The sequence below is a fragment of the Astyanax mexicanus genome, chromosome 16, assembly GCF_023375975.1.
Source record: "Astyanax mexicanus isolate ESR-SI-001 chromosome 16, AstMex3_surface, whole genome shotgun sequence".
Classification (NCBI taxonomy): Eukaryota; Metazoa; Chordata; class Actinopteri; order Characiformes; family Acestrorhamphidae; genus Astyanax; species Astyanax mexicanus.
In genome coordinates, this window is record NC_064423.1 from 16,069,936 (window position 1) to 16,094,001 (window position 24,066).

At 37.5% G+C, this 24,066-nt stretch overlaps 1 protein-coding gene across 8 annotated transcripts in view; it reads left to right on the plus strand.

Moving 5' to 3' along the window:
• The first annotated feature begins 5,586 nt into the window (after nt 1–5,586).
• The window catches only part of cdc14ab (cell division cycle 14Ab), an 85,618-nt gene continuing 67,138 nt past the window's right edge, over nt 5,587–24,066 (plus strand). For 6 of the 8 annotated variants that reach the window (XM_022669633.2, XM_022669639.2, XM_022669634.2 and 3 more), the window contains exons 1-5: nt 5,587–6,177; nt 8,864–8,954; nt 9,249–9,324; nt 14,988–15,035; nt 17,886–17,978. In XM_022669633.2, coding sequence (XP_022525354.2) covers nt 6,081–6,177; nt 8,864–8,954; nt 9,249–9,324; nt 14,988–15,035; nt 17,886–17,978 — 405 coding nt within the window. In that variant the 5' untranslated portion in view covers nt 5,587–6,080. The remainder of the gene's footprint in view (nt 6,178–8,863; nt 8,955–9,248; nt 9,325–14,987; nt 15,036–17,885; nt 17,979–24,066) is intronic. The other 2 variants (XM_022669635.2, XM_022669637.2) reach the window with 1 other exon arrangement.

The window sequence follows — 24,066 nt, forward strand, 5'->3', positions numbered from 1 at the left end:
CTTATGAGAATTTTTTTCGAACACCAAAAATGTTTCTGTGTAAAAAAATTGATATAAATAAATAAATTATCTCTGAAATATTTTTTTAAAACAGGTTTCCATTACCCAGTATTTTATTTTGACATATTTAACTGCATTTCCTGCGTTTAAAAAAAACTTAATACTTATGGTGAGCAACCAAAACTGCTCCAACTTGTAGATCAAAAAAGGTCAGCTCATCAAAGAAGCTCATCTGTTGCGACACAGTTTGGACATCCTAGACTCTAGTTTATTACTGGATACAAAACCCTGCCAACAGGACACTGCCTACAGGGCACGATTGGTGGTCCATTCTCAGTCCAACAGTGACAGTCTTGACCATTGAGCTCCAAAAATATGGGATCTCCAAAAATATAAAGTCTGGGACAAAATAATATTTTCAATATATGCTCATGAGGCTTAGCCAAAATGAATAGACTTTAGAACAGGGCCACAGAATGTGTACCAAATTACCTTTTTATCACCACCACATTCTTATCATTTTGTAAGATCAAGCATACAGGTCCAGCTAAAAAATCTGAATATCATTGAAAACTTAATTTATTTCAATAATTCAGTTCAAAATGTGAAAATTATGTATTATCTAGATGTATTACACACAGAGTGATCTATTTTAATTAATATCAACTGGTACTTATGGCAGTGTGGGCAGTGTGCAAAGTCCTGCTGGAGAATGAAATCTCTGCATCTCTATAAAAGTTGTCAGCAGAGGGAAGCATAAAGTGCTGTAAGATTTTCAGAAAAAAACACTGCACTGACTTTAGACTTGATATAACACAGTGGATCAACACCAGCAGATGACATGTCTCTCCAAACCATCACAGATCATCAGTAAATTTGCTGTCTGGAGGAAGAGTGGAGAGACGCACAGTCCAAGCTGCTTGATGTCTAGTGTGAAGTTTCCACAATCAGTGATGATGTGGAGAGCCATGTCATGGGTTCACTCTGTCTATGCAATGCATTCAACTCAAAGTACAGTAACAATAAAGAAATTTGGACATACCTTAAATTCAGTGTTTTTCTTTATTTTAAAAAGTCCTCCATTGGGGATTAATACTAAAGACACCCAAACTATGAAGACAAATCATATGGAATTATTTAGTAAACAAAAAAACAAACCAGAATATGTTTTATATTTTAGATACTTTAAAGTAGGCACCTTTTGCTTAGATGACATCTTTTCACATCTCTTTACATTTTCTCAGTCGTATTTATGAGGTATTTTCCTGAAATGGCTTTCAGTTAACAGCTGTGCTGAACTGTTTAAAAGTTAATAACTTGCATTTCTTGCCTCTTAATGTGTTTGAGAGCATCAGTTGTAACTTTATGTAGAGATAGAGAGAGTTGGTAAACAGTGAATAGCTCTATTTGAGTAATGGTCTAACTCATACTAAGGCAAGAACTACTCAACTAAGTAAAGAAAAATTCAGTAATTCTGACACATTTTAAAAACTTTGAAAATATCCACAAGTGCAGTCGTAAAGATAATAAAAAAAACGGTATGATGAAACTGGCTCTCATCAGGACCACCTCAGGAAAGGAAGACCAAGAGTTACTTCTTGAGTATTTGGTTTGTTTAACACTTGTAGTTACTACATGATTACTTATGTGTTCATTTGAAGTCTAGATGACTTCAGTATTCATTTACAATGTAGGAAAAGTTGTACATCCATTTATTAATCAGACGAAATTCACCTTCTCATGACAAGGCCCTTTATAGTAGTGCACAAGTACCCTTCTGAATAACCTAATAACTTAATTGTTTTTTGCTCAGCCTGTACTGTGCCACACACCAAATGACTCCCCCCTCAATAATACACAGGTTGGCACGTCTGCAGCTTTTTCCATGATGTCAGGGCTGTACAGTATCAAGTCATCTTTATTAGCATGACAACATGACAGCAGGCAATTACTGATAAAGGGAGCAGCAATTAAAAGGCTATCTGAAGCTTAAAGCATCTGGGCCGTACAATGAGGCCAATGGCTGGACACAACAGCCGTAATCATGGCCCGCATCTGCTTCTGAAAACAGGAAGGCGGCCGATTAGCTGGTGAAGAAACCTGAAGAAGTCTGAAAGTCACACCTCACCGGGGCTGTAACACGAGCACGGTGTACAGAAACCCGAGCGAGCCACGGGAGCCAAATCCCCACTGTTCTGTTCCACTGGCACACTGTGTCCCTGCAGACCCACTGCACAGCAGCCTGTTGTGACTCAGCAGTGCCTGTTGGGTTTAAGGGGTTTTGGACATTGTAGGGAGTCTGAAGTGTCCCACAACCCCTCTCACTCTGCTGACTTTCCATCAAGGCATGTCAGACATTGTGTCCTGGAGAAGCCAGGAGAACAGTGAGTGGAGCCAGCCGGCCTCAACTGTACACAAGGTCTGGATCTCTTTAATAGCAGGTAGGAGAGACTTGCAGATTTTATCTTTTGATCGTGAACAGGGGTGTTTCCAGTAGAGGACAATAGTCCCTTTACTGGGTTCAGTTCTATTGGAGATGTGTTGTGTCTGCTTTTATGTACGATCTGGTTCACAGAGGAAACTACTAGAAAACGTGACTTCATTACAGCAGCAATAATATGATAGTGTAACTTGAACTGGACTCAAATCACTTCTCACTGTAGCAAGCATTCCAGCCCTCAAACATCTGTAGAATTCACCTGTTACAGTTGATGTGAGTTGGTGAGAAATGTTCTGGTGGGAAACTTCCAGAATTGTTTACAGTGGAGGTAAATAAATCTGGCATCTGCCTCTAAAAGCCTGCTTACAGACAGATATTATTATAAAGATATGTCCAAAAACTTGGAGATTAGTTTTGATTTCTCTAAATTCCTTCACTACCCAATGCAGTCATCCAAATGAACAGCTGTTTCTGGTTGAAAGTATGCATTGCATGATTGTGACTTCATCAGTATCAGTGAGTCTACATTTGATGAGTCTTGGGTGGCAAGATGGTTAGGTGGTTGGCATGTTCATGCTCTTAGTTCCGGGGTCATTGGTTCAAGTACCTATCGGCATGGGTTTGATCCATGGACTTTGGTATCCCTATAGTTTAAAAACATGGAAATCAGTTTGATTTCTCTAAATTGAATAATATGAGTGAGTCTACAATTAATAAGTCTTGAGTGGCAGAGTGAGTAGGTGGTTGGCATGTTCATGCTCTTAGTTCTGGGGTCTGTGGGTTAAGTCCATGGACTCCAGCAGTCCAAAAACACGGATATCAATTTGATTTCTCTAAATTGCCCTCACTGCCCAATCCATTTATCCAAGTGGAAGATTGTTTCAAGTTGAAAGTATGCTGTGTGAGATTGGCTGCTGATTCTCCCTGTTGTGTGTGTTTTGGTGCAGAGGACTGTATATAGAAAGTGCTGTTGTACAGCATCACAGGGCGTCTTGCAAAAAGCTGTATAAATGTACTGTCATAAATGATTGTGCTTTCATGACAATATTCCCAGTAGGTTGAGACAACTGCACACCAGGAATCCCCCTAAAGACTGCCTAAAGTTTTGGAGATGTTTTGACCTACAGAAGTTATTTAGACATTACTTTTTGAAATGTTCTTAGTAAAGTGTCTCACGATTTTATCATGGTTTTGACGCAGATTAAAATCCAAGATCACCAACGTTCCCACTTGGAATGTGTAAGGGCATGTGGATTTTCAGTGTTCTGGGCTACTGAGTGAACACAGGACTACATTAGTGCATGAACATGGAGCATATGCTAATATTTGTAAACTTATCTGGGCAGCAGAGCTATTTATCTCTCTTAAACATGTGCCGCATACCTGATAGATGGGTTGGATCACAAACTCTGGAATTGAACCAGTCCAGTGTGTCCATTTGGGACCAGACTGAGACCACCCATCTCAAGGATCTTGGTGCAGTTGTTTTGGTCTGCATCTAAATGAAGCTACGGTATACAAACCTGCCCAAACGAACTACAAAATCAACCTCAAGAAGTCCTGTTTAACCGTGTGTAAAAATGTTTTCCTGCCTCAACACATCAACTTCAAGAACTGACCGTTCACTTGCTGCCTAATACATTATATCTACCCCTTGACATTTGCCACTTTGCTGACCTTCTGACCTGCTGCGTGTGTGGATATTGTGATGGTGACAGGCTGATCACATGTACAGTTCATTCACTCTCACCACTTGTTTTTGTGGGTGACCTGAATAAGCACAAAGCCTGGCAGGAGGAGGTGGATATGTGATCTTGGTCGTGTGCACCCGTGTTTGGGTATCAGAAGCAACAGAGGATGGAGGGAGAGACAAATATGGAAAATGTGGACAACCCGGCTCAGATTGCTGAGTATTCCTATGCTTGTAAACATTTTCATGTAGTGTCAAGTTCAAGGAAGCTGCTTGAAAACATAACTTGCAAGTATAGCAGTAATGAATCTAAAAACAAATAAGTAAAAGTAGCTTTAAAAAGATTGATTCTAAAAGTAGCTCAGCAGATTTACTCCAGAGTTCTCCTTCAGCACTGAACTCCCTATAGATCCAGAGGGGAACATCATAGTACTGTATATCCAGCTTCAGTCAGCAGAGGGCTTTTTGGTGCTTTTCTTTTTTTGGAAATATGTTGGTCTAAAATAATGCACAAAACTTGCTTCTTGGAAAATGCTGAGCCAACCAAAAAACAAACAAATAAACTGCTGACATACTGCAGACATACTGAAGTCAAGTAATATAAGCAATGTTTGGTTTTTGTATTGTAAAGCACACTAGACTGTATTTTTTAAATGTATTTAAATAATCATTTCAAGCATTTTGGAAGCAATGAAAATTGTAAAAAAAACTCTTTATATATCTGCCTCAATATTTTAGCGCAAGGTTTACAAAACATTTAATTCTAATAAAAAATATATATACATTTACTATAAATGCTATACATATTTTATAATTATTATACATTCACCTGTGACTAGAAAATAAATATTATGCTATTATATATGTTGTTATACTTAAAGCCCCATTTTAATCCATTTTCCAGATCTTTTAAAGCTTAGTGTTTTTTTATATACATTTTTCATTCTATTCTATTTTGTTCTATTTTAATATGAAAAGAAAATATACTAGATCCGATATGTGCTATATTATGAGTATATTTCCTGTGTTCTGATTGGTCCATTTAAGTTTATTAAAACTTTTCTGTAAAAATATTGAGATGAAAATACTCAGAAAAACTTAAAACTATTCTATTTTCTAATATTCCATAATATTTTGCTATTACTATACAAAATGAATGTCTTATTCCTGTGTTCTGATTGGTCAGTTTGAGTTTATTTAAATGTTATATATGTTTTCGGTTCAAATATTGGGATTAAATGAAGATATACAAAATACTTTAAGAAACGTAAAACTGTTGTATTTTATAATATCCTATATTATTATATCATATAATATTTTACTACTACTGTATACAGACTGTGCTACAATATGAATTTCTTATTCCTGTGTTCTGATTGGTCAAATTGAGCTCCAAACGCGAGTAGCGGTCTTCTGCGCTGGGATTGGTCGCCTGGCTTACCACGTGACGTCCCTTTAAGATGTTTGCCTAGTCGCTTACACATTCTAACAAACACACCATTACAGACACACACAAAAACACTGAGACTCAGCATGGCAGTGGAGAAAACACTCTCAGTTCCAGTGAGCGGAGGGTGAGCGCGGGTGTGAGGCAGCAGCTCTGCGCGGCGGGGCTGAACTCAGGACTTTATTCGACACTTTGTGGAGCTCAGGGAGCTCCGGGGACTGAGCGCGGCGGCTCTGCGGGAGGACACGGGCTCTGTTCGGCTGCGTCTCCATTCATTACCGTTACTGAGAACACGCTGAGCATGTGAGACACTGAGAGCGGAGATTTAACTCTGAAAAACAGGACTCTGCGGGATTTGAGCTGCTTTTCGGAGCTGAACAGAGGAGTCGTAGGTTGGAGAAGAAAGCTGAGAGTGAACTGCGCAGATAGAGATAGAGAGAGACCACACTGCTTCCTCTCTTCTACTAAACTTCTGTCTGAGTAACTAACTGGTCGGATCCCTCATGTCTCTGGATCACCTCAAACACTCCGCTATTCTCTCCACTCTCTTTAAAATGGCTGATGACAGTGAGTTGCTGGGAGCCTCGGAGTTTATGAAAGGTGAGTTTAAGGAAAGTTCAGCTCTGAACTCTGAGTACTGATTCATTGTTGTGATGGGGGAGGTCTTCAGTACACAATAACGTTACCACAACACACACAGCTCTCTCTCACACAACTCATAGCAAATAACTAACTGAGTTTTAAGACGTAACAATACGGTAAATCGAGGTGCAAAGATGAGGTGAAGGTATTTTTGTAATTGGAAGGTCCACCTTAAAATTTGCAGTATTTTTGCTGGCGCTCGTGCAATTTCTGTAATAGAATAAGAATAAGCTACAATAATTTTTTTTATGTGGAACGGACAACTTTTTGAAATAGGTCCTTAAGCCAAATGTAACTTGGCTATATATATGCATATATTGTTGTTGTTTTATTCTAAAAACTACGGACAACATTTTTTCCAAATTCCAAACAAAAATATTTTTTTTATTTAGAGTAATTGTTATTTATTTGCAGAAAAATAGAAATGTCTGAAATAAAGATTTTTATTGAATAATGTTTTTTTTGATGGAATAACCCTGTTTTTTAATGACAGTTTCGTGCATCTTTGCATGTTCTCTTCCACCAGTCTTGCACACTGCTTTTGGATCACTTTATGCCACTCCTGGTGCAAAAAGTCAAGTAATTACTTCAGCTTGGTTTAATGGCTTTGATTATTTATCTTCCTCTTGTTTATATTCCAGAGGTTTTTAATTTGGCAAAATAAAAAATAAAAACTCATTGATTTTAAGTGGTCTCATTTTTTCTCAGAGCTGTATATTTTAAGGTGTTTATTAATTCTATATTTCATTGTATGGTTTTTCAGCATCTATCACTGACCCACTTTTAGTGTTATGTTGTATTTAGGCCTGTCACGATAATTATATTATCTATTGACGTTTTAGAGACGATACGATAGTAACGATACAATTTAACAAGAAAAATATGAACGGAGCCTGTTTTTTAATAGATGGTCCACCTTAAAAGGTCCAGTATTATTTCTTGCGCTCGTGCGAACTCTGTAATAAATCTGCTGCAGTATTTTTAAGGTGGAACGGACAATTAAAAAAAAAAAGTTCGAAGTAATAAATATCTAACACACACACAGGAAATAAGTAAATATAATTTCACAATAATGTAGAAAATGTTTTTATAAAGGTGTTTATTATTTTAAATACATTATTATTTTAGCAATATATACAATTTGTACAGCGTCTGTCACTGACCAACTTTTGTTGTTGTATCTAGGCCTTTGACGATAATTACGTTATTGGTTTATCGCACAATAAATGGCCATTAATCAAATGGATATTTATTAATTGTCATCTATTGTGTTATTTGAATACGTTTGTTCACACATATAACATATAGTACTCCATGCACACAGCGTGGATTGCAATAGGTATATATTTCCCAAACTGTGATTTAATTAATTATTTTGCCTTTAAAAGGGTAAAATTACTTTATGCTATACTATTATCATATGTCTGTGGCATTTAATTGTCTTAAAGTGACTTATCACATAATTTATCAAAATAATTTGTGAGACGACATATGTCCACAAAAAAATGATTGTGACAGGCCTACTTGTATCACTTATATCAGTTTGTGATATAAAACATTGGCCATACTGTCCAGTCCAAATGTTTCTATTTCAGTAGCAACAAATGATCTGTCTAGAAGCTAAAATATAACCAGACACATTATTTATCTATTGTTGGCACTTTTTTTCAAGAAACCTGATGAATAGATGACAAGACAGGTTTACATATTTGTTAGCTAAAGCCAGTGGAGGTTTATAGTTTTATGATGAGACGATGAGATCTGTATTAAACAGCATTATAAATTATGAATGGGAAGGAACATAAAGATCTTGGCTTGGCTTACATCCGGCCTGGGAAAATGCCTCTAAATCTTTATAGATTTACAAAACTGGGACAAATAACAACTGCAGTTGAAAAATGATCAAATAAATTATATTCGTATTACAATACAATGAGTTATCTGCTTATACCTGTATTATTTCTATATGTTTGCACACCTAAAAACATAAATGACAGAAGTCATGTGTAGTACTGCGATATGTTTTTCAAATGTTTTGGGAAAGTGTGTGCACCCATAGGCAAATTACACTAATTAAACAAATCAAGTTCTCAGTGAAAAAACTGTCCTGCTTGTTCTTTACAGCAGTATGAAGTATACAATGCTTACCAGCATACAATACTTTTTTTTTCCTCTGAAGATGTTCTTGGTCTTCCTGATTTCAGCTGGACTTCCACACTTCCCCTGAACTTCAATTTCACCATCCACACTGTGGAAAAAAAAAGGGCTAGGCTCAGCTGTCTTCACATAACTTTGTATTGGCCTGTGGGTGCATTGTTTACTGTGGTTTTTCCTGATATTTGGAGAGTTGCTGTTGTTGATAAGTGTTAGAACAAGGTTTGTAGAGTCTGAAAGTTTATAAAGCTTGGAAATTCGAATCAGCTGGTGACATGCTTTGGGCCTGATTAGCTAATCATTGCCATTGCAGTGCTTGAAGTATCTGGATCTGTTGCATAGGCCATGTTGATGATTCATATGTTTTATTATGTTTGACAAAGGCTGTGTTTACTTCTCACCATTTCCAAGATATTAGTGTTAGACTTCTGTGGAACTTGAATAATTCTATAACCATTTATTTGTCTTTTGTGTTTTATTTGTTTTCCAGATCGACTCTATTTTGCCACATTAAGGAGCAAACCCAAAAGCACAGCAAACACACACTATTTCTGCACGGATGATGAGTTTGTGTATGAAAAGTAAGTGACTTCCTCCTCCCATCCTGTTCTACTCCTTCAACACTACTAAAACACTTGCGTAACTGTGTGAAATGTGATTTTTCCATCAAGTTTTCCCTTGAATTCCTTCTTATTTACATAATGCAGCTGGTAATTTCCTGCTGGAACAGGGCACAGTATATAAATAGACCAGAGGTTTAGACCTGTAATTAAAGAGTTTCGGTCTTTCATTGGGGCTCAGTTTATCAAATATGTGTTGTTCATTGTGAAAGTGTCCAGAAGTTCAGTGTTTGCTCTTGTTTTGCTTGTTTCTAGCTTTTATGCAGACTTCGGGCCTCTCAACCTTGCTATGCTGTATCGATACTGCTGTAAACTCAACAAGAAGCTGAAGGTGAGTGATATGCCCATTCTTTGCTTTTTTTTTTTTGTCACCTACCTGGTTACAGAACAATGTACAGTATGCAGCTATACACACATGGATTTTCCGCTCACACCCCCTCTTTGTCTGTGTTTGTAATGTCATTGGCATTCAAATGCATTACACGATGACATTTCACTCCAGTGCTGTGTGGGTTGTAGGGTAGGTTCCAGTGCAAACAAGCTGCAGTCTGCGCTTCAGACCAGCACCATAGAAGGTCCTCTTTCCGTGCCTAACTCGTGTCTAGGCAGCTGGGGTCTGCTATGTTACAAGAGTTCACAGCTGTAAGACAACTTCTTTTTGGTTTGCAATACTAATTTGATTCTCAAAAAACGTAGTTTTTAAAAAAAATAATTACAAGAAAAAAGATGCTAGGATGTTGTTTTTTATATTCTGTGACAGTTTTCCTAATATTTAATAAAAATTACATTACTTCACTACAGAAACATAATATATCGCAGAATACTGAATTGTAAAAAATGTGACTTCACATCCAGAAACACAGATAGTGAGAGTACATACAAAAACTTGGAGAGTGCGCACAGAGAGGTAAACATGATGATATGTTCTAAAGTCTGGCTCTACTTCCAAAGATTCATCCACACTAAAAAAAAAAAAAAAAGAAAATCATGATTTTAATACATTTTTTGATTGACACCACTAATATAAATATAGATTCATTTTGTTATTCATTCACACTACATTTTCCATTTCTGTGCTGAAGTCTCTCAGGAGGTTGCTCTCTTATTCTCTTTCTCCTTCACCTAAAGTATGTATTATAGCAATAGCGATTGACACCACTAATATAAATAATAATATAGTTTCATTTAAATATCCATTATTAAAAGCATTAAAGAGGTGTTCACTGTTTGATATTTGCACATTTGCACTGGTGATTTTAATGTTTTTGTTTGTTTTAAGTAAAAATGCCTGAAATGTATACTTTCCATTAATATATTGAGAAACCAATTTTTATCCTTAAAGAAGTACAGGCTAGTACAATATAAGAGTAATGCAAAGTATCATTCCTCAAATATCATCAAATCTTGGGGGTGAGGGTGGTGTCTGGATGTGATTTGTACTGACAAGTCAAGATTTTTCCACAGCAGACTAGTCAGAAAAACAAATCTTAAAAAGAACTGAACTGCATCCAGTAATATGCTTAGGGGAAAATATTTGTAGTTTAAGCAGTTGAAGTAATGGTTGTTTTTGTGTTAAATAAATATGCTGTTTGAGTAAAATAATATTTTTTTGTATATATTTTTATTTAAGTTAAAATGAAGAAAAAATCTATCGAAAAAAGTATTGTTTGGGTATTGGCATTGAATTCAAAGTACCGTATTATATTGTATCGGTGTCAACAATTTAAAAATGATGCTCATGCCTAGTTATGGCACTGCACAATGCAACAGTTTGGACAATTATCAGGCAATTGAAAGTTTTTCCAGAGTTGTCTGGGTTTCTTGATCCCATCTTGACTCCCACAGTTCCCCTGAACTTTTGAGCCTTATTTATTTATATTATTTATTTTTTTGTTTTACAGCCTCCTTCTGCCTTGTTTGCTTAAATCGATTACATTTTATTTTCAGACCTTCAGCCAGTTGCCTAGAGGAATCATGTTTGATAAGTCATGAGTTAGTAGCAGAGTGGGTTTCAGTGCAAACAAGCTGTGATCTGCTGTTCAGAGCAGCTCCATAGTAGGTCCTCTTTTTGTGCTTAATCTAAAGTCTGAGTCTGTCGAGGTTTGCCAGACAGTGTTTGCTATGTTACAAGAGTTCATAAAGATCTCATTTAAAATGACTTCCTCCTCTGCAAAGGATGTGCTGGTGTAATTCTTCAGCCTGAACGACTTTCGCCAGCACGGTGTTAGCCTTTCTGTTTTTAGCCTCTGACTCACCAGTCTCAGAGCTACCCTGGCACTTTTGTCTGGACACAGACACTGTCCTCAGGGATCGCAGGAGACGCTCTTGGCGAAGAGCTCCTGTGTTACTCAGCACTTTGTAAAGCAGCATCAAGCTCATCAGTGATCACTATTAGACCAATTGCTCAAAAATAGCAGTGAAATTAATCTAAAACGGGTCAAAGAATGTTAGTTTTTGCTTTGTTATGGGCCTGCTCGAGCCCTCTCTTTAGTTCTAAGTTCCTTAGATGGTTGGCTTGGCTTGGCCTGAGCTCGGGTCCAGGTTTTCTTTTACTGCATTGTTTGGCAGGACTTCAGTCAAGCCCTCGGTCAGTGGATTTATACACTGGAGAAAATAATAGCCTTTATATAAGCCTGACTGTCTGTTTAGAATCAGAGTCAGGTTTATTCCACATACGAGCAGACTGTCTTGGTGAGTGCACATGTGTAGGACTAGAAGTTGCCAAACTTTGCCAAAGTCTTGCAATGTTGGGATCAGCTAAAGGTTATAAAAACAAAACGATATATAAGTATGTAATAAGGCAAAAACATTTGTAAGGAAACTGCTTTTTATTTTACACTGCCTGGCCCAATAAGAAAAATTAGCCACCTGGATTCAGACTCTACCATCATCAATGCTGCAAGATATTGGTGAAAAATTAATGCAACACTGGATTGCAATAAATCTAAAAACATTGCAGAAGCTTATCGAAACAATGCCACAGTGAATGTGTGCTGCAATCAAAGGTGGTTTAACGAAATATTAGAGTGTGACTTTTTTTTTTGGGCCAGGCAGTATATGTGTATTTGTATAATAGTATAATTTATGAATGTGTTTTTGGTTCAGGCATTACTTGGGGCAGCTTTTTTAAAATCTGATGCGATAAACTCTATTTTCAAGTGAAATATGGACAAAACACTGTTTATACACGCAGTGAGGTAGTTCTCCAGGTGCCGCCACCTTATTAGTTCATGATCGCCAGTCGATTTAAGGTACCTCAAGGTACTGTGCAAAAGTACCTTTTTAATAAACTACCTGTGAACTTTTAAACATTTCAGTGACTTGTTTTAAACATCAGAGCTCTCAGAATTCTACCAATGAAATATGGAGCTACTTTTTTAATGGTGTAAAAATAGTGATTTGTTTGTATTGGAAATGATATGGCCCATTGCCAACATTGTAAGCTTGTTGGGAGTATAGGCTTCGAAATGCAGCTGTTGTGTTTCGAAATGCAGCTGGTGAACAGAGGAGGGATATTCAATATAAGTTCATACTCATTATCATGTTTCACTACACCCCAAGTCCTTCTCACACCCGATATCTCCTTTAATAGGTCTGCACGATATTAATAAAAACTTAGCTTGTGATTTATATTGTGGTTCTGCGATGTCATGTCATGATATTAAAAATACCTCTTTACGTTAAAGATTTGAGCAAAACAAATTAAACTTGAATAAATAATTTTAATAATATATGATCTAATCTGTCTCTGGTAGATATGTAATGCACAATGAGATGAGTGAAAGTTTAATCATATGCACATTTTATCCTTATTTGAAGATTAGATTTAATGTCTTCAAAGAATATAAAATGAACAAAACCCAATGAATGAGATGTGTGTACAAAGTTTGTCTGGTACTGTGTATATAAAAACTAATGTTTTCTTTTGATTAAAATATTGGGACTCGACTATGTTTGTTAATATTGACTGAAATAGAAGAGAATCAGGTACAGTAAATTAACAGCAGATGAGTAGAACATGATGTGATGATTTTTTTTTTTTGGAGGAGCCTGTCTTCTTTAATCCTTAGATATTTAGTTTGGTTTGATCTTGATTTTTGAAGTGTGTGGGGTCACCATGGCTGGATCCAGGGAGAGAAACCATCAGAAAGAAGGTTTTCAATGCAGATGAATCTGAGAAGGGATTTAAAAAGATCTTAGAACAATTAGAAATCAGCTGTTCCAGTCTGTCTGCATAATTATTTACTAGAAAAAAGAACTTGCAGCATGAACAGAATAGAATGTTCTAGCAAGTTTTAGCCCAAGTGCAGACCACAAGATGTGTAAAGAAGTCTCCAACAATCATAAAATGTCATTTACAGCTCTATCTCACCACGACTGATGTCAAAGAACAGCATCTAGAGCTAGAAGAAAGGTACCCTTGCCTCCAGATCTCAACTACCATCGATCTGAAACGAGCGCCTACAGCTAGCAACAGGTTTAGCTACAGTATTTCTGCAGCTTGCCGTTCATCCAGTGCAGCAGCGTCCAGCAGTGTCTGGCTCATGACCTGGGTTTACATGTCTCTAAGGATTTGTCGGAGAAGGATTAGACGAGTGCCTGAGTGCTACTCTGTGTGCATTAGCTGGAGTGGGGGAGGGTGAGTGGCTGGGTCAAGCATTCCGGAAGAAGGGGAAGGATGAGGTAAGCGAGCCTCTGGAGCAAGAGTGATGGATGCTCTGAGGGAAGAGCTTCATCCTGTTCACTCTTTCAAACCATTCAAGTGAGTTTACATGCCCAGAATTCACACTTGGACAGATAGTGTGCAGAATTGTTATGCCATTGGACAAACAGCATCTCTTTGTTGTAACAGTGCTTCTTAGCAAAATATTTTATATTCTTGCAAAATCTGTATGTTTCGATTGTAACTCGTGTCATTTGTTAAGGACATGCATTTGTGGTCTGAGACGAGAGTTGAGTATGTTGGCACCTGATTTGCAGCACCTGTGAGAATAGGCTCTGCTACAGTGGTCAATAAGTGTCTGCTCCAAGAATCGGCATGACATGTTTGGCTGATCTGAATAGGGCCTGTGTGATTAGGCAACTTCAGGCTGGTGCCCCAGTACCCAGTATCTTCAAATTAAAGGCTGTGGTGTGGGCGTCCCAAAAAGAGCATCAAACACCAAACGAGCCAGTGGCAGAATAAGCTTTTTGGCATTAACAGAGAGAGTTTGGCGAATTTTTTTCATGGCTGCAACCAACATACTTAGCTCTGCTGCTCATTCCACAAATTGATGTTTCTTACAAATATGGCAACATTTAAAAGAGAACTCAAGATGATCTCTGAGATATATCTAGTGCTTCCTTAGATGGCTGCTATTATTCTGTTTACTTTTAGTGTCTGTTATTTATCAAGCCAAGGATGGCAGATATTTGCACCCTGTACCCTGTATGTTTTGAAGTTGCTATATATATATATAGGATGCATGCATAGGGATGGGATGCATAAAGTATGGTATAAAGAGCATAGCCATTTTTCATTGCTATGTTTATGATTATTTTTTTTTTTTGTGCACACATATAAACGAAAAGCTCTGTATAATATTTGGTAACTTAATTGTTCCTTTAATCGACTGATAAAAAAAAAAGAGTTAAGTGCAGTCCTAGTGCCACATCTGCCATCTTAAACATGTGCATGTTCCCTATAATTATACAGTATATACTTAAAGTTCAAGACCCAGGTGAAAGTGAGCTATTTGGGCTCCTCTAATTGGTTAAGCCTCCTGGCCTCAGTTTCCAATTACCCTAATTTAAGAGAAGGTCAGCGAGGAGGACGGAACTCAAAGCTCAGGGGAGCTGTAAGACCAGAGTGTCTATAAAATCACTGACTGAGAGTTTCTTCAACATCATCATTTGTGGCCACCTAGCGAGGCCTGAATTTCAGGGTTAAAGTAATCCCTGTTCTGTTTTTGTGTGTGTGTGTGTGTGTGTGTGTTCTGTTCTGTGTTTCTGAAGCTGGCCAGGTGTAGTTACCTCATGTGTTCATGTTTGGGAATGTTGAAGGTAAAGTCATCCAGCAGAAGCATGAAGCTATATGTTTGTTCCCTGCGTATTTTTTTTATTTTTTATTATATCCATTATAATATATATATTTTTTAATTCTTAAATGCTCTCACACTGCACCCCACCCCACCCCCCAAACCGTTTCTGTCTGTCCCTGCCTTGTGTTTCTACAATTTACTCAGAGTCTCTATGGGGACAGCATTCTTTCTGAAGCCTCACTGCTATGGGCCTGCATGTGAAAAAACAAAAGAAACAAAAGAAAGACAAGGAGGGAAGGAGTGTGTTGCTATTGTCGGGGTAACATGTTATTGATGAAATTATAGTGCTGTAAAGTAGCGTGTGTGTGTGTGTGTGTGTGTGGCTGGTTGCACAGAGCCAGTTTTCCCTCCTTGCCGAGCGAAGCCTCATCAGAAGTGTTTTTAGGCATGGCCTGATAATCGCTGCTAAATATGATGTCATTTTAATTTGGCTCAGTTTCGTTTCCATTGGATTGGCTCTCAAATGCTTAGATGCTTTGTTTGGTTACATTCTGACAGTACATTCATCCCCTCACTGGCACTTGCTCCCCTGCGCATGCTTATAGCCCCAGTTTGCTGTGAAATGACCTACTGAGCAAATGATTAACCTGTGATTGTTGAGATGTATCTCTAGGAGATAAGCATAAAAGAGAGTTAGCAATGGTGTTTTGTATTGATGCAGTCTGGATAGGGAAATGCTATCAGTGAAAATTTTCCTTTTATTAGGAATTATTGCTGATAATTGCACCCAAAAGAAGTCATCCCAGGCTAGTCGTTCCAGGCTATTAAAGGGCGTTTTCACACCAGCATTATTTGGGTTCGGATCAAACCAACTGGACTGAGGAACTCCGTAGCGGTTTGTTTGGAGTAAAAGCAGAATCCAGGCTCGATCCGACCCAACAATTGAACATGCTTCTTTTATTTGATCTAAACAGCTGTTCAGGTGCAGTTTAAACTGATATATTAACCAGAAAGTTCCCATAGCTATGAAAAACACTGTCTTGCTGTTCCATGCTACACTGCTGGCACACCGAATGCTGAAAAAACTTCATGAACATGTTTTCTACAGTCCATAGACTGAGGAGTGAGGTAAAAGTGAGTATAATATGTGTCCTTTAACGTTTTTTAAAGGTTTTAAAGCTCATCGGTATATTCATAGGTAACTGTTACAGGAGGATGACACTATTCCATACATTAGAAAATCAGGAGAGCAGAGCTATGAGAAACACTATGATGGGAAATTGTAGTGGTGCTCTAACTACTCTTATCATTACTGCGTTTTAGAACCAAATAGAACTTAAACTAAAAATTATATTATTATATAATACATGATGTTCACAGTACAATGTATACAGCTCTTGAAAAAAATAAGAGACCACTTAAAAATTGAGTTTCTTTAATTTTACTCAATTAAAAAATTCTGGAATACAATCAAGAGGAAGATAGATGATCACAAGCCATCAAACCAAGCTGAACTTGCTTAATTGTTTGCACCAGCAGTAGCATAAAGTTATCCAAAAGCAGTGTATAAGACTGGTGGAGGAGAACATGCCAAGATGCATGAAAACTGTGATTTAAAAAAAAACGGGGTTATTGCACCAAATATTGATTTCTGAACTAAACTGATTTAAAACTTGAATATGAATATGAACTAGTTTTCTTTGCATTATTTGAGTTCTGAAAGCTCTACTAGAAAAAAACTTTTTTTCTGCAAATAAATGCGCTAAATGACACTATTGTTATTTGAAATTTGGGAGAAACGTTGTCCGTAGTTTAGAGAACACAAAAACAATGTTAATTTCACTCAAACATATACCTATAAAAAGTAAAATCAGAGAAACTGATTCAGAAACTGAAGTGGTCTCTTAATTGTTTTTTTTCCAGAGCTGTATACAGTGAATAGAGCGCAGGTTGGATGTTAGAGGTGACTCCAAGTTCTGTAGGGTGGTGATTCAGCCAGAGCAGGCCACTGCTGGATTAAATATTTGTATTTTTCTCCCCTCCCTTTCCTGAACGGTCTAGTTTTGAGGCCAGCGTGGTGGATATGTGTCTGCCACATGTGCTGCAGCAGAGGAGCAGATGGTTTAAAGCCAGTGCAGATTATACAGAAGCGTTTGTCTCGGCCTGTTTGCTCCTTGCATGATCAGCCTTCCCTCTGGCATCAAAAACTGCCAAGCTGTCCATATCACACACACACACACTCTCACACACACACAGACACGGACCTACACACCTGCAGCCCACCTGCTGCTCCCCTCCCTGTTGTCCCCGCAGGCCTGGGGTGGCTGCAGCAGCTGGGGCAGATGCTGGAGCATCTGTCTGTGTCTCCCTGGTGTTCTCCACAGGTCGCCCAGATGCACGCTTTGCTCAGTTAGCCGCTGAATTCCAGTTGTACGGTAGAGAGTTTGTTGTAGAATTTGGTAGCAGCAGTGAGTGACGGGTTTTGAATACTCACTTCTTCTATGTGACTCCTAACATGTCGTAATAAGTCCTAATAATAATGAGTTGTGTTTGCAGTGAAATCTACATTGACATTAACCACTGTGGATAATCAACACCAATCAAATATGTGTTTTTTTCTTTAAAGCAGCATTATGATCGGACTGCAAAATCACTTTGAAGCTCATAGAAAGCAGGCAGGAAAACGCTTGCAAGAAATGTTGTGTATTTCTCAGCTTGTCAACAAATGAGGAGCAAGGAATGACAATTCTTGCATAATGCTGCTTTAAATAAATAATTATGTATTATTTTCTTTGAAATGCTGTTTAAAGTAAAAGGTTTTTGCTATGAATAATCTTTTTATTTTTTTTTATTTTATTTTATTGCCCTCCAGTCTTTCACACTGACCAGAAAGAGGATTGTGCACTACACCAGCTTTGACCAGCGCAAGAGGGCTAATGCTGCTGTCCTAATCGGTGCCTATGCTGTAAGTACCCCCTTTTAAGCTCTAAAAAAAACAATGTTAATCCGCAGAAAAATTGTGATAAACAGGATTATTGTTAAACTTTTGCCAGTCAAAAGTGTTCAGACAACTCCAGTTTGTTCAGTAGTCCATTTCTGCATCTCTTCTGCATTTTATCATCTTAGTAATGATTAAGTGCTGTGATAATTAGGTTTAATTTATGACTATTATTATCCATTACTTATTGTACAGTTTATGAGCAGTGGCACTCCACCTGGTGATACAAGATACAAGGTGTTCAATCTCAAAAACTTGTCTTTTAATGCAGTAGTGTATTTGAGTTTGTCAAGCCCCTTCAGTTTTCAGTCTTTTGATATGATCTAGTCTCAAATTAATATTGAATAATTATTCCTTTTTGTTCTCATCTGAACACATTGTGTCCAGGAGAAAGAAAAAAAAAGGTGTCACCTGTGTGTGCTTTTGTGGTCCGTTTTAAATTCCGGATGATTTTTATCTGACTCGCAGACATCAGGGAGCAGTTATTGATATGCGGTAGACTCCCGCGACTTCCGGGAGACTTGGGAAGTCTGCCTTTAAACAGTAACTTAGTCACTGTATGGAATAATTGATTTTAAAAGTAACCAAGTTACTTTATTAGTTAAATTCAGCAGCTGCCAGCAACTTTGAAAGTGTCCTCAAGTGCAGTTATAAAGACCATCAAAACGTTATGATGAAACTGGCTCTCATCAGGGACACCCCAGAAAAGCTCCCTCTGTTGCAAAGGATAAGTTTCTCAGAGTTACCAGCTTTAGAAACCGTGTATAAGAGCACCTAAATGCTTTAAAGTGTATTTTGGTTTGTTTAACACATTTAGGTTACTAAATGATTTCTTATGTGTTCCTTCAAAGTCTGAATGACTTCAGTATTTTTAATTATTGAAAAAAAAAAAAAAAAACATTGATTAAGAAGGTGTGTCCAAATTTTGACTGGTACTGTTTATTTAAAAAAACTAAAAAAAAAAACTGGCATGGTCCAGAAGATGTTGCATTAGAAGTTCTAAATGTCAGTTTTTAAAAATAATACCTAGCACTCCTCACCACACTTCGTATTTATTTGTGATTTTTCTAAAAGGAATAGAGCTCTGTGTTTAAAAGAGTTGTAATTTAAATCTGTGTATTTTTATTAAGTACTGGGGTATATTTTAGTCATTTTAAGAGTCATCCAGACATCTATTGTTGTCTAAATGTTGTGGTATGGAGTGCAGTAACTTGTGGTCTGTTTTAATACAGCCTTTATACAGAGGAAGACTTGTAAATTGTATTCAAATTACATCACTTATATAATCTCTTATAATCGTTGTTGGCATTTATTCTGTACATTGTATCAGAATTCCACAATGAATGGAGAAATGGAAATGCTTTAAAATGACTTTTTCCTGTAAAGTTTTGGAGATACAAGTACTACAGTAGTGCTGTGCGATATGACGATAAATATTGTGGGGACAATAGAAAAGTGTCTATCGTGCTACTTACTTACTTAGTCCAGTAATTTCATAAATTATTCATGCAAATATATAAAGTAGGCTACAATGAAATGTATTGGTGTGGTCACTTTGCATAAACGTGGTTTGCGGTTTGCGACATGCTTTACGTTATTAAACCCATGAGAGCTGAACAATGGAGTCGCTTTGTTCTTTAAAAAAAAAAATAGCTACTGCATCTACCTCATCTGTTTTCATTTGATACATATATTACTGCACTAAAAGGTAGTAATTCTCATTTGTGAAAGTTTGATTTAATGTCACTTTGAAATAAAGTTGAAAAAAAGTAAGCAATGATATTATTTTGTCACATTTTTTAAAGAATAACAGAAAATATACTCAAATCGTTATGGTAAAATAAAAAAAAAAATCCATATCGTGATATATGATTTTTCCCATATCGCCTAGCTCTATAATACATTGTACATTGTTGTGGTCATGCCAAAACCTTGTAAGTCCATATTGAAGGCCATATATGACCCCACATCCTGACATCCACTTTAAACAAACGTGTGAGCGACTGTCTCAGCTGTGTTCCAACTTCCACCCACCAGCCTGTTCCCCCAGACAGAGACAACAGGCTGCTGACGGACTGATAGTCCACCACATTGTGTACGTGTGTATATACACACACACACACACACACACACACTCTGGCTAGCACTGCCCTTGACACCGTTGGCATGCCAGTGTGTCCTGTTGCACAGCGTCCATTCATTCACTCCTCCTCCGCCATAAAGCCCCCCCGCCTGCTGAGTACCAGTCACACACAAGCATCTGTGAATGGTATCTCTTCAGCAGAGCTCCTGCCTTTCTCCCGCTTCACCAGCAGTGTTGAAAACCTCCACTGTTTGAGTGACTGTGTCTAAGGGTGTTTGGGTGGGTGTTTGGTTGGGAGGTTGGTGGGAGGGGCTTGGCTTGAGCTGCTTAGCTGAGTGGTACTGTAATGACGCGCTCGTACAGTAATAAAATGATAGCCTAATGTGGGTCAGCGTATCACCGGCTACCCATCCTCTGCGAGAGCTTTCTGCGGAAGTATGGCATGCTTTTATATGAGCTGAAAATGGAAGTTTTTAATTGCAAAGTGGCATCACCAGCTGTCTGCTTTGTTTAGAGAATTGTGCCTCTAAATGTTTATCTGCTTTTATTGCATGTATTTGAGCAGTTAGAGGGATTTTTAGGGTAAGAACCAGATTATAAGGTGACACTAGTAAGGAACAGGAGTGTCACCATTCAGTTGTGTATTTGAGTGTATTAGGCCTCTTTCAGTTTTCAGTCTTTTGATGTGGTCTGGTCTTAAATCAGTACTGAATAATTATTACTTTCTCCCCATTTATGTCACAGACTGTGCACCATCACAGACTAGTCATGTGACTACAAGTGATGGCATAGTTATTAAAAAAAATAAACAGATAAGTAACTAAGTAACTTAAAGTCACTTTACTGGAAGCTTCGCTCCATCTTTGGACCTTTTAGGACTTGTTCTGTAAGTGTTAGCTTGTTAGGGGTGTCTCAATGTTTTCCTTCTAATTCAGAAGGTCTCAAGAGGGGTGGCGAGACCTATAAAGCTAAGCTAAGTTAAGTTGAGTAAACAAACCTGTAATTCTTAAAAAATATATATACATATATATATATTTTAAAGGCAAACGAGTGCTGGATGTTAATCTACACAAATGTTTCTCCTGAAAGCTGTGTATTTGGGTGAGTAAAGCGCTTCTGTTTATTTACTGTAAGCTTAGATTTCCAGATTTCAGCTATAGCTGGGTACAGCAGCATTAGCATTTGCAGCTATTCGCTAGCAGCTAAATGCCGTGCGACAGCACTACACTGAGGAACCCTGAGGTTTTTTTTTACCTGTTTTAGCCACATATGTGAATTGAATATCCATCAAAAATTTATTATTTTACTATAATTTATTTATACAATATATTAAAGAAGAATTTTCACTTAAGTTCTCTCACTTGAGTAACAAGACTTTTTTTTTTTAAATGTAAAAAAAAAAATAGAAATCAGATAACTGTGTGAAAATGTAAGGAGTGGGAGTACAAAGTTGTCCAGTAAAGTATAGATAACCAACATTTTTTCTTAAGTAAAGTAATATTTGTACTTTATTACATGACATTTCTCGTCAGAACATCTCTAAAACACCAACACAGGTCTTCTGGGCTGTTCCCTGTATGCAGTCAGTGTTCAGTCTACCAAAAGTCAGAGGTGCTCTAAAGAAGAACAACTGGTGAACCAGCTTCCAACAAGGTTCATGGACACCCATGGCTCATGTTCAAGGAAGACCCACCTCACAGCTTCTAGGACTTAAAGCAGATACAGGTCTGCTGCTAAGGTCAGCTAGACTTGGTACCAGATACCACAGGACACCTTCAGAGGTCTTGTGAAGTCCATGCCTTAATGGGTTTGAGTGTTTCGGACAAAATTAACTATTAGGCAGATGTTTCTAATGTTATGGCTGATAGTATGGAGAGTAGCTGGGAATGCAAGGACATACATCAGACTTACTTAACTTGTCATGGCTGCTCAGCTGCTTCTGGATTAGGTGTGTTACTGTGCACATAGAAAATGAGTAAGAAAGAGGAGTAAAGCAATTTAGGCATTTTAAATATGCATGACTATTAATGGGACAGAAGCAGGAAGCTGGATAAGAGATCCCTTTTTACTCTTCCTCAAAGGAACCATTGTCCAGAAATTCTAAGCAAAAGTGACATTTTCCATTTCGCAGCTGAGGGAAGTGATCCAGGCTGGTATTTGTGAAGTCTCTGAGCTTTGCAGAGCTGATCTGGAAGATCTCTGACTCTGATCTCTGTGTACGAGTGAGAAGACCTAGATCCTCGACCCTAATCTGCGACACAGACCCAGCTGGAGTTTGTGAAAGCTTTCTGGCTGGGGTTTGCTTCGTCTGAGAATCTCTGTCTGATACTGAGCCACCTACACTGTTAAATAGAATGTTTTATAATATTTGTACAAATTCTTTGACTTGCAGCAATGATGGAATTAGTTTTTTGATGCTATATCCACTCATACTCAAACTTTGTTGGTGTGACTCTAGCCTAGATGAGATATGGAGATAGCATATTTGCCCACATAAGTTGCATCTCGGTCTGTAGATCCTGCATATTTGTAGGTTGCCAAAGTGGTCATCCCAGCTGGTCCTATAAATTCCTGAGTGGTGATGAATCTGGTGATCAGGAAGGCCAAGAAAATGTTTGAAGAATCTAGTGGAGAAATCACACCCTTGCTGTATGTGGGCGAGTATTATCCTGCTGAAAAATGTTGATTTACAGCAAAGGCAGAATTAAAGTAACCTGATTGCTGATTTTTTTTTGATCCCCTGCAAACGAAGGCAATGGTTGCTGGTTCGTTCAGTCGAATAATGTGCCCCTCTTAAAGTCTGTGAACTGGGCTAAATGTGTTTGAGTTTGTTGCAGAGAAATATCTATCAATCCAGGCAGTCAGTGGTCTCTCACCAAGAGGTACACTAACCAGAATTAGCCTATTGGTAGGTGTCCTCTAGCACTTAAGCCTTAATGCATCCTTAAATATTTCAATGGAGAGAGCCTCTCCATTCTGTGGTGCATGCTAGGTTGCATTGCGTTGAACTCAGCCCCGCCCCCTGGCAAAAAAGTTCAGCAGAGCTCAACCCTAATTATTAAATCAGGGTACTACTTTTTGGCTGTTTTTAGCAAAAGAAAAATTCACACTGTTCTCATTTCCCATTATATGTCTAGTAGAGACAGATTGACTTTAATCTGGGATATATATAGATATTTGGAGTGCATTATTAATATCATGACATTGTGGATCATTGACTTCTGTTATAAATCTGATCAAATTCATTTTTTAATATCTCAGTTAGGGGTGCACCATATCATATTGAATGCAACAATAAAATAAAAATTTCATTTTGTTGCAGTAGTATATTCTTGAAATATTTTTTTTTATGTTTTCTTTTTTATCTTTTGTCATATCGCCAAGAGTATCGATATCAATATTGTCATATTATTTTAGGGCCATATTGCTCACCCCTACTATAAATTACAGTGAAGTTGATTAAAAAAAAAATAAAAACTGTTGCTTCATTTGAATTCAAAAATGTCATGGACACGCCCACACGCTACAAGCTTGTGGACACTGTGGTACTGTATGAGAAACTTTTTACAGGGCAGTGAGGGAAACAGTAAAAAAAAAAAAAAATCGAAATCATGTTTTTTTTTTTTTTTTTTTTTTTTGTTCTTTTAATCTGAAAGAAAATAAATAAATAATCAGTAGAATACCCAAATATTATTAGTACTGGACTATATTATAAAAAGAGATTTTCTGATGTGAAACTCCATAGTGAGTAAGTGTTTTGTGTTTATTTGTTAAAGCATGAACAGCCCACATCCTGTTTGAGTTTAGTGTTCTTCTCCAGCTGTGGGCTGGGTGTACAATAAAGGCTGTATTTAAATGCCTTCTTCACAGAGTGTGTGTGGGAGTGTGTAAGACCCTGACATACATGTATGTGTGTGTGTGTGTATATACAGTGTATATATATATATATATATATATATATATATATATATA